The sequence below is a fragment of the Rhincodon typus genome, chromosome 14 (genome assembly GCF_021869965.1).
Source record: "Rhincodon typus isolate 14 chromosome 14, sRhiTyp1.1, whole genome shotgun sequence".
NCBI lineage: Eukaryota > Metazoa > Chordata > Chondrichthyes > Orectolobiformes > Rhincodontidae > Rhincodon > Rhincodon typus.
Window position 1 is genome coordinate 1,502,832 of NC_063345.1, and position 13,658 is coordinate 1,516,489.

General features: G+C 41.7%; 1 protein-coding gene across 1 annotated transcript in view; it reads right to left on the bottom strand.

Moving 5' to 3' along the window:
* LOC125484849 (transmembrane 9 superfamily member 2-like) overlaps positions 1–12,948 on the bottom strand; it is a 29,873-nt gene extending 16,925 nt beyond the window's left edge. Inside the window, exons 1-2 of the mRNA XM_048605252.1 lie at positions 12,901–12,948; positions 11,664–11,731 (exon numbers count right to left, since the gene is read on the bottom strand). Of these exons, the coding sequence (XP_048461209.1) occupies positions 11,664–11,731; positions 12,901–12,948 (116 nt within the window). The remainder of the gene's footprint in view (positions 1–11,663; positions 11,732–12,900) is intronic.
* Between the last annotated feature and the right edge of the window lie 710 nt (positions 12,949–13,658).

A 13,658-nucleotide genomic window follows, 5' to 3' on the forward strand; every position in this document is an offset into this window, starting at 1 on the left:
GGGGAGAGGCGGGTGGAGTTACGGTCCTTTAAAGTTGGACAGCATCTGGGAATGGAATGCTCCATTTTGGAAGATATGCGGCAGAGGAACTGGGAGTGTGGGATCGCATTCCTGCAGTAGGGTGGGTGAGCGGAGGTGTAATCAAGGTAGCTACGGGAGTTGGTGGGTTTGAAATAGATGCCAATGCTGAGGCGGTTACCAGAGATGGAGAGGTCCAGGAAGTTGGGGGGATGGAGTTATTGGAGATGGGCCAGGTGAATTTGAGGTTGGGGTGAAAGGTGTTAGTAAATTTGATCTGTTCAGGCACCTTGCGGGAGCGTGAGGCAGTGCCAATGCAGTCAATGTAGCAGAGGAAGAGGTGAGGGATGGTGCCAGCATAACTACAGAATAGGGACTGTTCCACATATCCTATGAAGAAACAGGCATAGCTGTGTTCCATGCCGGTGCCCATAGCCTCCCTTTTAGTTTGTAGGAATTGGGAGGAGTTGAAGGAAAAGTTGTTGAGAGCAAGGACAAGTTCCATTGAGCGGATCACAGTATCAATGGAGGGGGGCTGGTTGGGCCTGCAGGAGAGGAAGAGGAGGGCTTTCATGGGGGATACAAGCGTAGAGAGAGAGTGGATGTCCACAATGAAAGTGAGATCTTGGGGGCCAGGGAATTGAAAGTCTTGAAAACAGGCAAAGGGCATGGGCAGTGCCCTGAAAGTAGGTGGGAGGGATGCCTGATCTTGGCAATGTAGATGTCATACTACCAACGTACCCCCCTTATCAGCGGGTTTGATGGTGAGGTTGGGGTTGAAGTGGAGGGCTGCGTATTCTGTTGGAGAGAGGCTGGAGTGTGACAGAGAAGTGGAGAGAATCAGGCAATTGATGTCACGGGAGCAGTTGGAGAAGAAGAGGTCAAGGGAGGGTAAGGTGGCTGTGGCGTGGTATCCAGGAAGATGAAGTCTGTTGGAGGCAGTAGGGTCGTTGGTGGTAGGGGGTTAGACTCCCAGCGAAAGAAATAGGCACGGGGCAGAGGCGGCAGAAAGAGTTTAACATCTAGGCACATACGGAATTTGATGTGGGGGCACTGAGGATTGACCGTTCGTCCTCTGTGAGGGGGGTGGATGCCACAGCATTTAGTATAGTTAAGACGGAGATAGATGGGTTCTTGATTGTCGAGGGGATCAAGGGTTACGGGGATAAAGGGGTTGAGAAACTTATCAGCCATGATTGAATGGCGGAGCAAACACGATGGGCTGAATGGCCTAAGTTTCCGCTCCTGTATCTTATGGTCTGAGAATGGTGAATCTGGGACTAGGTGTAGAGCTGGGGTGGACACTGTCTCAGAAGAGGGTGCACATATGGGAACAGTCATGTGGGCAGAAGCAGCAGGCTTGATAGTGGGTATTAAATGATGGTAACACCATTGAATGTCAAGGAGTGGTGGTTGGATTGTCCCTTATTGGAGATAGTCATTGCCTGGCATTTGTGGCATGGATGTTACTTGCCACTTATCAGCTCAAGCATGGATACAGTCCAGATCTTGTTCTATTTGGATGTGGACAGCTTCAGCATTTGAGCAGCCATGAATTGTGCTGAACATTGTACCATTGGCAAACATCCCGATTTCTGACCTTATTGTGGAATGAAGATCATTGAAGGAGCTGAAGATGGTTCAACCTAGAACACCACCATGAGGAACTCCTGCAGAAAATGTCCTGGAGCCGAGATGATAACCCTCTTCTACTGCAACCACTTTTCAATGTTCCAGGTGTGACTCTAACCAGCAGGAAGTCTGTCCCTTGATACCCATTAATTCCACTTTTGCTAGGGCTCCTCGATGCCACACTATCAAATGTGGCACAATGTCAAAGGTTGGAGTATTACCTAACAGAACGGCATTTGTTTCTTTTTGTTATTATTTTTTGGGATGCGGGTGTGACTCAGCCAACATTTATCGCTCATCCCTAGTTGCCAAGTAGACAGTTCAGAGTCAGATTGCAGGCCTGACCAGGCAAGGACGGCCATTTCCTTCCCAAAAGTACATGGTGAACGAGATGTATTTTTAACTCCAAATGACTGTGCAGTCACTGTTAGGTTATCTTTTTATCCCAGATTTTTTTTGCTATCGCAGGTCAGTTCTCCCTCTTCGGGAAGATCATTTCACTTCAGGAGTTCAAGGTAGTTTTATTGGCCCAACCATCTTCAGTTGCTTCACGAAAGAGGGAAGGCCACTGAAGTTAGATGTGGGGATGTTCATTGATTGCACAACGTTCAGCACCACTCACTACTCTTCATACTGAAGCAGCCCATAGCCAAATGCAGCAAGACGTGGACAACATGCAGATCTGGGCCCACAAATGACAAGGACAATTTGTGCTTGACAAGTGCCAAGCAATGACAAGCTCCCACAACATTCGAAACACTAGTATTGTTGAATCTCCAACTATTGGCATCCTCAGAGTCACTGCTGACCAAAAACTGTTTGTATCACTGGTCCAGTTCTATGCGGTTACATGAGCATGTCAGAGGTTAGGAACGCTGCGATGACTGACTCATCACCTGACTCCCCAAATCTATGTACAAGGCACAAGTCAGGATTGTGATACAGTGCTCCTCACTTAGATGAATGAATGCAGCTCTAACACAAAGCTTGACCAATCCAGGACGGAGTATCCCACTTGATTCTCACCCCATCTAGCACCCCAATATTCAGTCCCTCCACCAGTGATGTGATGGCAAAAGTGTGTACTGTTAGAAGTCAGAAATCACCCCAGTCCAACACCGGCACCTCTACATTATTACTGTTAAAAGATGCAGTGGAGTAGCGTTCCAAAAGTTCCCTCAAAAGAACCTTTCAAACCTGTTACAGCTGCCATACAGAGGATCAAGAGCTACAGATACAAGGGAATGCCATCATCTGCAAGGTTTCCTCCAAGCCATTCACCATCCTGGGACTCAATTCTTGACAGAACTGTGGTGTCCCTGCACCAAAAGGGCTGCAGCAGTTCCAGAAGGCAGCTCACCACCACCTTGAGGACCAATAGGGGCGGGCAGTAGCTGCTGACCCACCCAACACCACCCACATACTATGGAAGAATACAAAATGATATTAAACTATTTGATGTTTGGTCCGTGTTTTTGTGCCTCAGTCAATTGAAATGCTTTTACTCAAAAGTTTGTTGAAACTGCTTGCTTAAAATTACTGTTCTCTTCCCATTTAAGGAATGTTATATTTTCTTCATTCTTGTTTAGTCATTGATCTGCAGCTCAGGGAAAGACCCTTCAGCCCATCGTGTTCTTCCTGGTCAAAAACAACTACCTAATTATTTCAATCCTGTTTTCTAGCACTTGCCCCTTAAACACATGCATCTGTCATGCCACAGTATATATCTAAATACTTAAATGTTTGAGGGTTACTGCTCATCCACCCTTACAAGCAGTGAATTGCAGATTCCCACCATCTTCAAACTTTTCCTCAATCTTCTCTAAACCTTCTGCCCTTGAACTTAAATCTGTGCCTTCATCAAGGGGAAATGTATCTTAGAGTACCTTACCTCTACTCCTTATTGTACACATCGCAATCATGTCTCCTCTCAATCATCTCTGCTTTGCGGAAAACAATTCCCATCTGTCTAATCTCTCTTCCTGAGAAACTCTCCAGCCCAGGCAGCATCCTGGTAAATCTCCTCCACACCCTCTCCAGTGCTGTCACATCCCTCCTGTAATTCTGGAGCTGTCCACAATACTCTGGTTGTGACCTAACCAACATTTTGTACAGTGCCAGCAATAACCTCCTGCTCTTAAACTCAGTGGCTCGGCTAATAGAGGTAAGTTTACCACATGCTGCCTCAATCCTTCTATTCACCTGACCTGATACCTTTAGGCACATCAAGGTCCCCCGATCCTTAGTGCTTCCTAGTGTCCTACTGTTCATCAAGTATTCCCTTGCCTTGGTTGTCCTGCCTGAGTGCATCACCTCCCATTTATCAGATTGCACTGCATTTGCCATTGGCCAATCTGTCTAACTCCTTTAGTTTGAACTTCCATGGCAGTATGATTTGTAGCATTTGCAACATGAATATTTTGAAGTTGGATTCTAAGAATTTTGTTTAAAATGCACAAGATATTGAAAAGCCTCGCTTTCACATTGTTTGTCATTTGAAGAACACTGTAGTAACATATTCAGAGTTTGAAAGCTCTTTTTTAAAGATTTGCTTAATTCAGGCAACCTCTAGTTTGACTAAAGATAAATTGTTGAGGAATTAAATTATCATTCAAGCAAAATATTACTGTAACCTGCAATGGTGTTAAAATACTTGTGGTTTTTGCTTTAAATGCTATAGAATAAACTGCAATTCCATATCATTATTTAAGAACTGCATGTGACACTGCTTGCATGACTTGAGCACAATAACATTGAGTCTCAGTCAAATATAATGCTGCCTTGTTGTGCTCTACGCCCTTGCTGACGAAGATCATTAGCTGTCCACTTCCAGGACTTGCAAGTTATTTTCCTGGGAGCCTGCTCTGGATAATGCTACTTGTGCATTCTCCAGAGTTCATTTTGTGTCAGCGTTCAGAAAGCTGCTTTTTAGGTTTTGATCCAAACTCCCTAAACTCCTTCAGAATATGATCAAGGTCCCCCTGAAACCAGGCAATGTGCAAAATAAATGCAGGGTTTTCATTTTATAAGTGTACATAATGCACACTATCAGATGAAAATAACCATCTGATTCTTAGATTCAATTGGTCAACATAGAAACATAGAAGATAGGAGCAGGAGGTGGCCATTCGGCCCTTCGAGCCTGCTCCGTTATTCTTCACGATCATAGTTGATCGTCCAACTCAATAGCCCAATCCTGTTTTCTCTCCATAACCGTTGATCCCATTCACCCCAAGTGCTATATCTAGTCGCCTCCTGAATACATTCAATGTTTTGGCATCAACTACTTCCTGTGGTTGCCTTCGCTAGGGGTTACCATGCACCAGAAATTCAACTGGACTTGCCACAACTGTCGCTACAACTGCAGATCAGATCCTAGGAAAACTGTGGCGAGTAACTCACCTCCTGATCCCATAAGCCTGTCTGCCAACTACATGGCACAAGTTAGGAGTGTGATGGAATACTCCACACTTGCCTGGATGAGTGCAGCTCCAATAACCCTCAAGAAGCTCAACATCATGTGTTGTTACAGAATTGAAATAGCAAAGTATCTGTATCTAAGACAGTGCCGAGAGGCGACATTACAAAGTTTTCACTACACAGACTACTGTATCACGCAGGACAAATGCAACCAACTTGATTGACACCACATCCACAAGCACTTGCCTCCTTCAGTACTGACAACCATACTACCTACAAGATACACTGCAGAAATTCAAAGATCCTTAGACAGTACTGTTTAAGCCCATGACCACTTCTATCTTGGACAAGGGCAGCAGACACCACCACCTGCGAGGTTCCCTCTAAATCACTCACCATCTTGACTTACTTACAACACACACTGCAGCACAGAACGCAAACAAGCCCTTTGGCCCAGCATATCTATGATGAACACGATGCCATTCTAAACTTATCCCATCTTCTTGGTCTGTATTCTTCTATTCCCTCTGCCTGTTCATATATCTAAATGCCTTTAAATGTTGCTGACATATCTGCTCTACCACTCGAGTGTAAACCAGGCACCTTCTACCGTCTGTAGAACGTAGAACAGTACAGCACAGCACAGCCCCTTCGGCCCACAATGTTGTGCCGAACTTTTACCCTAAACCTAAGGTCTATCTAACTTCCACCGCTACCTTATACTATCATCCATATGCCTATCTAATAGCCACTTAAATGCCCCTAACAAGGCCGACTCCACTACCCTCTCCGGCAATGCATTCCACGCCCCTACTACTCTCTGAATAAAGAACCTACCTCTGAAGTCTCCCCGATATCTACCACCTTTCACTTTAAAACTGTGTCCCCTCTACTCTAGGAAAAAGTCTCTGGCTGTCTACTCTATCTGTACCTCTGATCATTTTGCACACCTCTATCAAGTCACCTCTCATCCTTCGTCGTTCTAAAGAGAAAAGCCCTAGCTCTCTCAACCTTTCCTCATAAGACCTTCCCTCCATTCCAGGCAACATCCTGGCAAATCTCCTCTGCACCTTTTCCAACGCTTCCACATCTTTCCTGTAATGAGGTGACCAGAACTGGACACAATCCTCCAGATGTGGCCGAACCAGGCTTTTGTATAGCTGGAGCATAACTTCACGGCTCTTGAACTCAATCCCTCTATTAATGAAAGCTAACACACCATACGCCTTCTTAACAACTCTATCCACCTGGGTGGCAGCTCTGAGGGAACTGTGAACATGAACCCCAAGATCCCTCTGCTCCTCCACACTGCCAAGAATCTTTCCGTTAACCCTGTATTCTGCTTTCAAGTTTGCCCTTCCAAAATGAATCACCTCACACTTTTCAGGGTTAAACTCCATCTGCCACTTCTCAGCCCAGCTCTGCATTCTATCAATGTCCCTTTGTAACGTAGAACAGCCCTCCGCACTGCCCACAACGTGACCCACCTTCGTATCGTCATCTGTAAAAAAGGGTCTTTCACATCTCATCATAAAGAGATAACAACGTGGAGCTGGAGGAACACAGCAGGCCAGGCAGCAGAGGAGCAGGAAAGTTGATATTTCAGGTCAGGACCCTTCTTCAGAAATGTCTCATTTATACTTTCCCCCTCTCACCGTAAACCTATGCTCCCTAGTATTTGACATTTCCACTCTGGAGCAAAAAGACTAACAATCCACCCTACCCGTGCCACTCAATTTTCTATTCATCAGTCTGGTCACCCTGAGCCTCTGAAGTTCTAGCAAAAACACAATCCAAGTTTGTCCAAACTCTCCTTAGAACTAATACACTTCAATCCAGGCATTATCTGGTAAAACTAAGCCTGTTCAAAGTGTTCTCATCCTTCCTACAGTGTGGCGGCCAGAACTGCACATAATATGTCACGTGTCTAACTAAAGCGTTAACTAGTTGCAACACAACTTGCCAACTTTTGTACTCAATGCCCCAAATTAAGGGAGCAAGCATGCCATATGCCTTCTTTACCACCAAACTTACTTTCAGGGAGCTATGGACTTGTACACCAAGATCCCACTGTATATCCATGCTCCCAAGGGTCCTGCTATTTACTGCATACCTGGCTCCTACATTTTGGGAGGTCAAATGCATCACCTCACATTTGTCCTGATTGAACTCCATCTGCCATTTTGCCACCCAACTTTCCAACTTATTCATGTTGTGTATCCTTTGACAGCCTTCAACACTAACTACAACTCCTCCAATTGGAAATATACCACTGTTCCTTCAGTGTTACTTGTCAAAATCTTGGCATTCCCTCCTTAAACAGTGAGAGTCAACTTACAGTACATGAACTATAACAGTTCAAGGCAGCAGCACACCACTAGTTTCAAGAGCAACTTGAAACAGGTAACAAATGCTGACCAGCCAGCAACATCCACATCCCACGAGTGAATAAAAAAAAACCAGACAGTTCCCTCAGATTTCCATGGACTTCAATTTTACTACAGCTTCTTGATGCCTCACTTGCTCAAATGCTGCCTTCATATCCAGGGTTAAGTTAATCACCTCACCAAGATTTTGACACGTTGAACAGAATCTTAGCTCAAAGTGAAAACACACACTTAAAGGTACAAGAGAAAATTTTTATGGAACATTGAATGTAATGTTGTCCATGGAATACAGACTGTTTCAAACAGTCACAAACAGCCAACTTGTGAAAATGGAACACTAACTTGTGGTAAAGTAATTCCAAATTCATTTTACAAAGGATAATTCTAACTTTCAGCAAAATTCTCACATAAGGAGACTTGCAGTCGTTTGTCCTACTCTTAAACCAGCTTCTCAGCTGGTATCTTTCCTCAAACACTGATCATCAAATGTTCCATTTTCACAGCATAGAAACGGACTACAAAACAAGCAGCACCTCCTCCATAAAATACTTGTCCTGACTCATCTGAGTATTTCAACCTCAGGGTTCTGTAAAACAATAAAGAATTTGAAGATTTCTCAACATTTATTTGCAGGTTGACTGACCAACGGTTAGCGTAATGTTGTATAACAGCGTAATATCAAGGATGGCATGGCCACAACTCTACTTTCCTGGCTACCCCTATACCCTCGTTTCACCAATAATTTATTCATCTCCTCAAAAATATTTAAAAACATTTCCTTTACTTCTTTTTGGGAAGAGAATTCCACACAGGCCCTGGTTCTAATCTCTTTCACATTCAAATCCCCTCAGGATCTTAAATGATACTCACTCTTTTGAACTCCAATGAAAATAGACAAACCTATCCAACCTTTCCTTATTCAATAGACCTTTCAATCCAAGAATCAATCAAGTGAAAACCAAAAAGAACTGCGGATGCTGTAAGTCAGGAACAAAAACAAAGTTGCTGCAAACCTCAGCAGGTCTGGCAGCATCTGTGAAGAAAAAAAATCAGAGTTAGTGTTTCGGGATGGGTGACACTTCCTTAGAACAAGTTCAGACCAGCTGAGCTTTTCCAGCAACCTTGTTTTTGAATCAGTCAAGTGAATCTTCTCTGGACTGCATCCAATACAATTATATCCTTTCTTAAGGAATGAAACTAAAAATGTGCAAAAGTGATCTCACCAATGTCTAGCACAACTGTCACAAAACATCCTCATTTTTATATTCCATTTCCCTTGCAATAAAAACTTATTTCATTTGCATTTCTAATCACTTGCTTCATACCCAGATCCCTCTGTACCTGAGTTCTGCAATCTCTCTCCATTTAAATTACATGCTGGTTTTCCATTTCTTTCCAAACAGGCAAGTTCACATTTTCCCACATTACACTAACTCTTCCTGATGTTTGCCCATTCACATAACCTGTATTACTTTGCAGACTCCTTACATCCTTTCCTATCTTTGTGTAATCAGCAAATTTAGTAACCATATCAGCAGTCTGTTAATCTAAGTCATTGACATAGATTATGAAGAGTTCAACTCTCCAGCACTGATCCCTGTGGCAGTCCATGCATTACATCTTGTCTAACTAAAAAAAACCCATTTAGGCCAACAGTGCCCAGTCACCTAATCAATCCTTTGTCCATCATAATGTTAGCTCAACACCACTCAAGTAGCCTTTGATGTAGTGTCTTGTCAAAGTCAAGTACACCCACAAATATTGAAATAAAACAAAGAACTGTATATGCTGGAGACCAGAAACAAACAAACATTGTTTGAGAAACTCAGCAGGTCTGGCAACATCTGTGGAGAAAAGAGTTAACATTTAGAGCCCTGTGTTCTGAAGAAGGGAGCCAGGATTCAAAACATTAACTCGATTTTTCCTCCAGCAATGCTGCCAGACCTTCTGAGTTTCACCACCAATTTGTTTGTGCCACTTATAAGCTTGTGACTTCCTCAAAAGAACTCCAGCATGTTAGGCAAGTAAGATATCCCTCTAATAAAACAATTTCATTGTTTGACTGAACTGAGATTTTTAAGGTATCCTGTTTTAGACTCTGATGACAGAATCCAATTTCCCCAAAGCAGATGTTAGGCTAACTCGCAGTTTCTTGCTTTTGGTCTTCCTGTTTTGCCAAACAGAGGAATTATTTTTGCTATGTTTCAGTCAGATGGGACCTTCTTAAAATCTGGGAAATTTCTGAAGATTATGACAAAGGCATTTCCTGTTTCTGCTGCCATTGTTGTGGTCTTTTACGCTCTTAGGATGAAGTCCATCAGGATCTAGGGACCTATTGGCCTTTAGTTCTAATCATTTTCTCAGTATTCTTTCACTCAAAGTTGCATTTGTTTAAAATTCCTCCCTCCCGTTCACCTGTTCATTTACAAGTATTTCCACTTATGTCTCCTACAGTGAAGACTGACAAATACTTGTTTCATTCATCTGCTACTTCTCTACTTTCCATTGCTAGTTCCTGAGACATTTGATTCAAAGTCACTTACAAATCAATACTACATTTATATAGTTTTCCTAAATCTGTAGAAATGACTAACTAGATTTTATTTTTAGATAGCCTTCTCTCATATCTTGGTTTCTCCTTTATTCTTATACTCACTCTTTGATTTTGAAAAAATTCTGTCTAATCCTTGTGAAATTCTTCACTTGTTAATTTGATGGTATCTTTGACTTCCTTAGTGAATCAAGGATGCTGCATCCTTCCCTTAGTGTGTCTCTCTCTTTTGAATGCATCTTTGCTGAATGTAATGCAATATCTCCTAAAAATCTGCCACAATCTCAACTGACCTGAAATGTAATCAACTCTTTCTTGAAATCCTACAGTGTTTTGGCCTCAACCACTTTGTGGTAGTTAACGCCACAGGCTTACTACTCTCTGGTGAAGACATTTCCTCTCATCTCAGTCCTAAAAGGTTTATCCCTTAAACTATGAACCCTGGTTCTGGACTCCCCACCATTGGGAACATCCTTCCTGCATCTAACCCATCTCGTCCTGTTATAAATTTTATAGCCTAAGATGCCTCCCTCATTCATCTGAACTCCAGTGAAGAGAGTCCTGATGGACTCAATCTCATGTCAGTCCTGGAATCCCTAGAATCTGGTAAATCTTTGCTGTACTCCCCCTGTAGCAACAACATCCTTCCTCGGATAAAAGAGGCCAAAACTGCAGAAATATACTAGGTGAGGCCTCACCAATATGCCGATAATTGCAACATGACATCCCACCTCCTGCACTCAAATCCTCTCATTACGTAGGCCAACATAAATGCCTTCCTTACTGCCTGCTGCACATTTACTCTCAACAACTGGTGTTGAATTTCCATTTCATGAAGCCATGCTAACCGTGCTTGATTCACATGCACCATTTTCATTTACCAGCTTCAGTAAATACCTGTTCATTGCTATTCATGACTTACGTGATTTATCTGGTCAATACAGACAGGTATGCAATAAGAAGCCATCAATTTAAAATTGTGATAAAGATGGGGAAGAGAGGAGTTAAGCAACAAGCATGTCAATACAAATCATATCTGAGCCTATAGCTACTCCATACTCACGTGGTAAGCGAAGAGGCAGACCTCATACCTCTACTGTGCTACCTTAAATCAATATTATTCCAATTATATGAATGTTTTCCTTGAGGCTTTCATCCACCTAATTGATGCTCTGTAACCACAAAGCTGAAAAAAATCTGTTTAGTAAAAGCTTTCATCGAGGCATCTGCAGGCCAATCCATGTCTAACAAACTTCTGAATACTCTGTTCATACTTTAACAGCTGCGATAATTTGCACAACTGCATCCAAAAACAATCTACGACACTCAAGAAAAATTCATCCCATCTCTCATTATTAATGGATCCTTTAAGTAACACCAGGATTTACATCCAGATCCGTAATTTTGCAAACAAAACAAGTTCTTCCCTGGGCCGTACCCAGTGTACCAAATTCTGACAAAAATCGTTCGTTAGCTTTTGAGATGTATTATTCACAAACAGATTAAGAGGCAAAAACATTAACCACAGAGAAGCTAACTAGTCATCTATATTTAATGCACTTTTGAAACAACTATGAGATAGCTAGCATAATATATTCAAATATAGACTAATTTATCAAAAATATAATTAACTAGTAATTCTTAAATATACTTACACATCATATTCATATGGTAAGACTGATTCCACAGAGTCCAATCTGTTTACAAATACTTCAATGTTTGACTGAAAATAAAATAAATCCTTTTAAGTATTTGCATCTTAGTTAATGCTTAGTAACTCTACCGGTGTATTCAAATTGTTACAATTTTGTTGAAATGTCCAAGTTTCTCACTAAACAATACAGATAAGGGAAATAAACAAATATAAATTCTAGGTCATGCTGTCAATTTAGTCAAAATATTACAATTCACACAACATTTATCACTTATATGGACACATACAAAGATCACCTAGAAATTTTTTAATACAAATAAACTAAGAACATTCTTACTTGTAAAGCTTTCAATACACCAGGGCACATTATTATGATTTCTAATTCCTTCATATGCCTCAATGGCACAAGAAAGTTCAACGTAAAACACAGGAACAGAAATAGGCCATTATATTCAGATATTATTCTTCTTCATCTTTGTCTGAAGTGGGCAACCTCTTACCGAGTCTACACTCTCTGGTCCTAGACTATCCTCGAAGGAGATAACCTCTCTGCATCTACCTGGTTAGATCAGAATCATATATAGTTTTGGCATGGTCTCCACTCCCTCAACTCCAAAAGTACATCTCCAACCTACTCAACCTCTCCCCAAAAATATCCCTCCTTTTCCAGGATCAACCGAGTGAACGTGGACTGCTTCCAGTGGCAGTATTGGAATCTTATGACCCTCAACATCAATTATGCTTATCGTATTTAGTAGCTTCATGTGTTACGGCTTATGGAATTGCTTTGGAAATCCAAATATTTCCAAACTTTGCTCAGAAAACTGTACTGCTACACCACTTCCCCCTGCACTCCCACACCCTCATTGTTCAAGTACAAACAGTGAGGGTCATGGCCTTGTGGTTCAGTGAGTTGGAGAAGTTGCAAAAGTTGCAAATAACAAAATCAGCAAGGTTGCATGTTCAGTCCTTATTTTATACTGATAGATAAATCCTCAAAGTTAAGATTCTGTGTGACGTAACAAAACAATGCACTCAACATAAATTTTATGTTTATTAACTTGTAGTCAAAGAAAGAAAATATTGCCTGAATATATACTATTTCAAATCAGAATATCAAGTGAGTTTAAAGAATTTATGTCACAAAACATGTTGAAACCAACCTACCAGAAGATAAGGTAATTAAAGCGGCCAGAGATAATAGTGATAAATATTTCAGTTATAGGTCGAAGACTTACCAAGGATTTTGATAAAGTCCTGAGAGAAGAACCAGTTTCCACTGACATGACGGTCCGTAATCAAATGACACAGATTTAAGATAATTGGCAAAATAACTTGAAGAGGTTTGTTTGAAACTTGACTGTTTCAAGTCAAGATGAACCTGAATTCATAGGATGAAAAGGAGCTTAAAGAAATTTAAAGCTACATTTCAAAAGAGAAGTAGATAACTATTGGAAAATGGACAAATTGACAGGGCTATTGGAAACAGTGGGGAGTGGACTAAGCTTAGCACACTGAGCCAAATGGCTATCTTCTTGTGCTCAAGAAGACTAAAAACAGGAGTCAGAGCAGGCCATTCAGCCTTTTGGGCCAGCTCCGCCATTTGATAAAACTGCAGCTGATTTGTTGCAACACCATTTTCATGCACTCTGTATTGCTTGCTGTTTTTGATATTAGAAATCTCAGTCCAAAACATGTTCAACTGCTGAGCCTTGGGAATAGAGAACTCCAGGGACTTGCCACTCTGAATGAGGAAATTCCTCATCTCAATCTTAATTGTCCTGCTCCTTATTCTCTTATTTTTAAAAGTGTCGCTGGTTCTCATCATCTCCTGCACCCTCCCCATCAATAAACAAAAACAAGGGAAATATCCTCTGATGAGCCCTTTAAACATTTAAGTTTCAATTAGATCAGACATTGTAAAACTGAGTGCTAAAGGGCAACAGCTAACAATCATCTCATTGTATAACAGGGGAGGTATGACGCAGTGAAAACG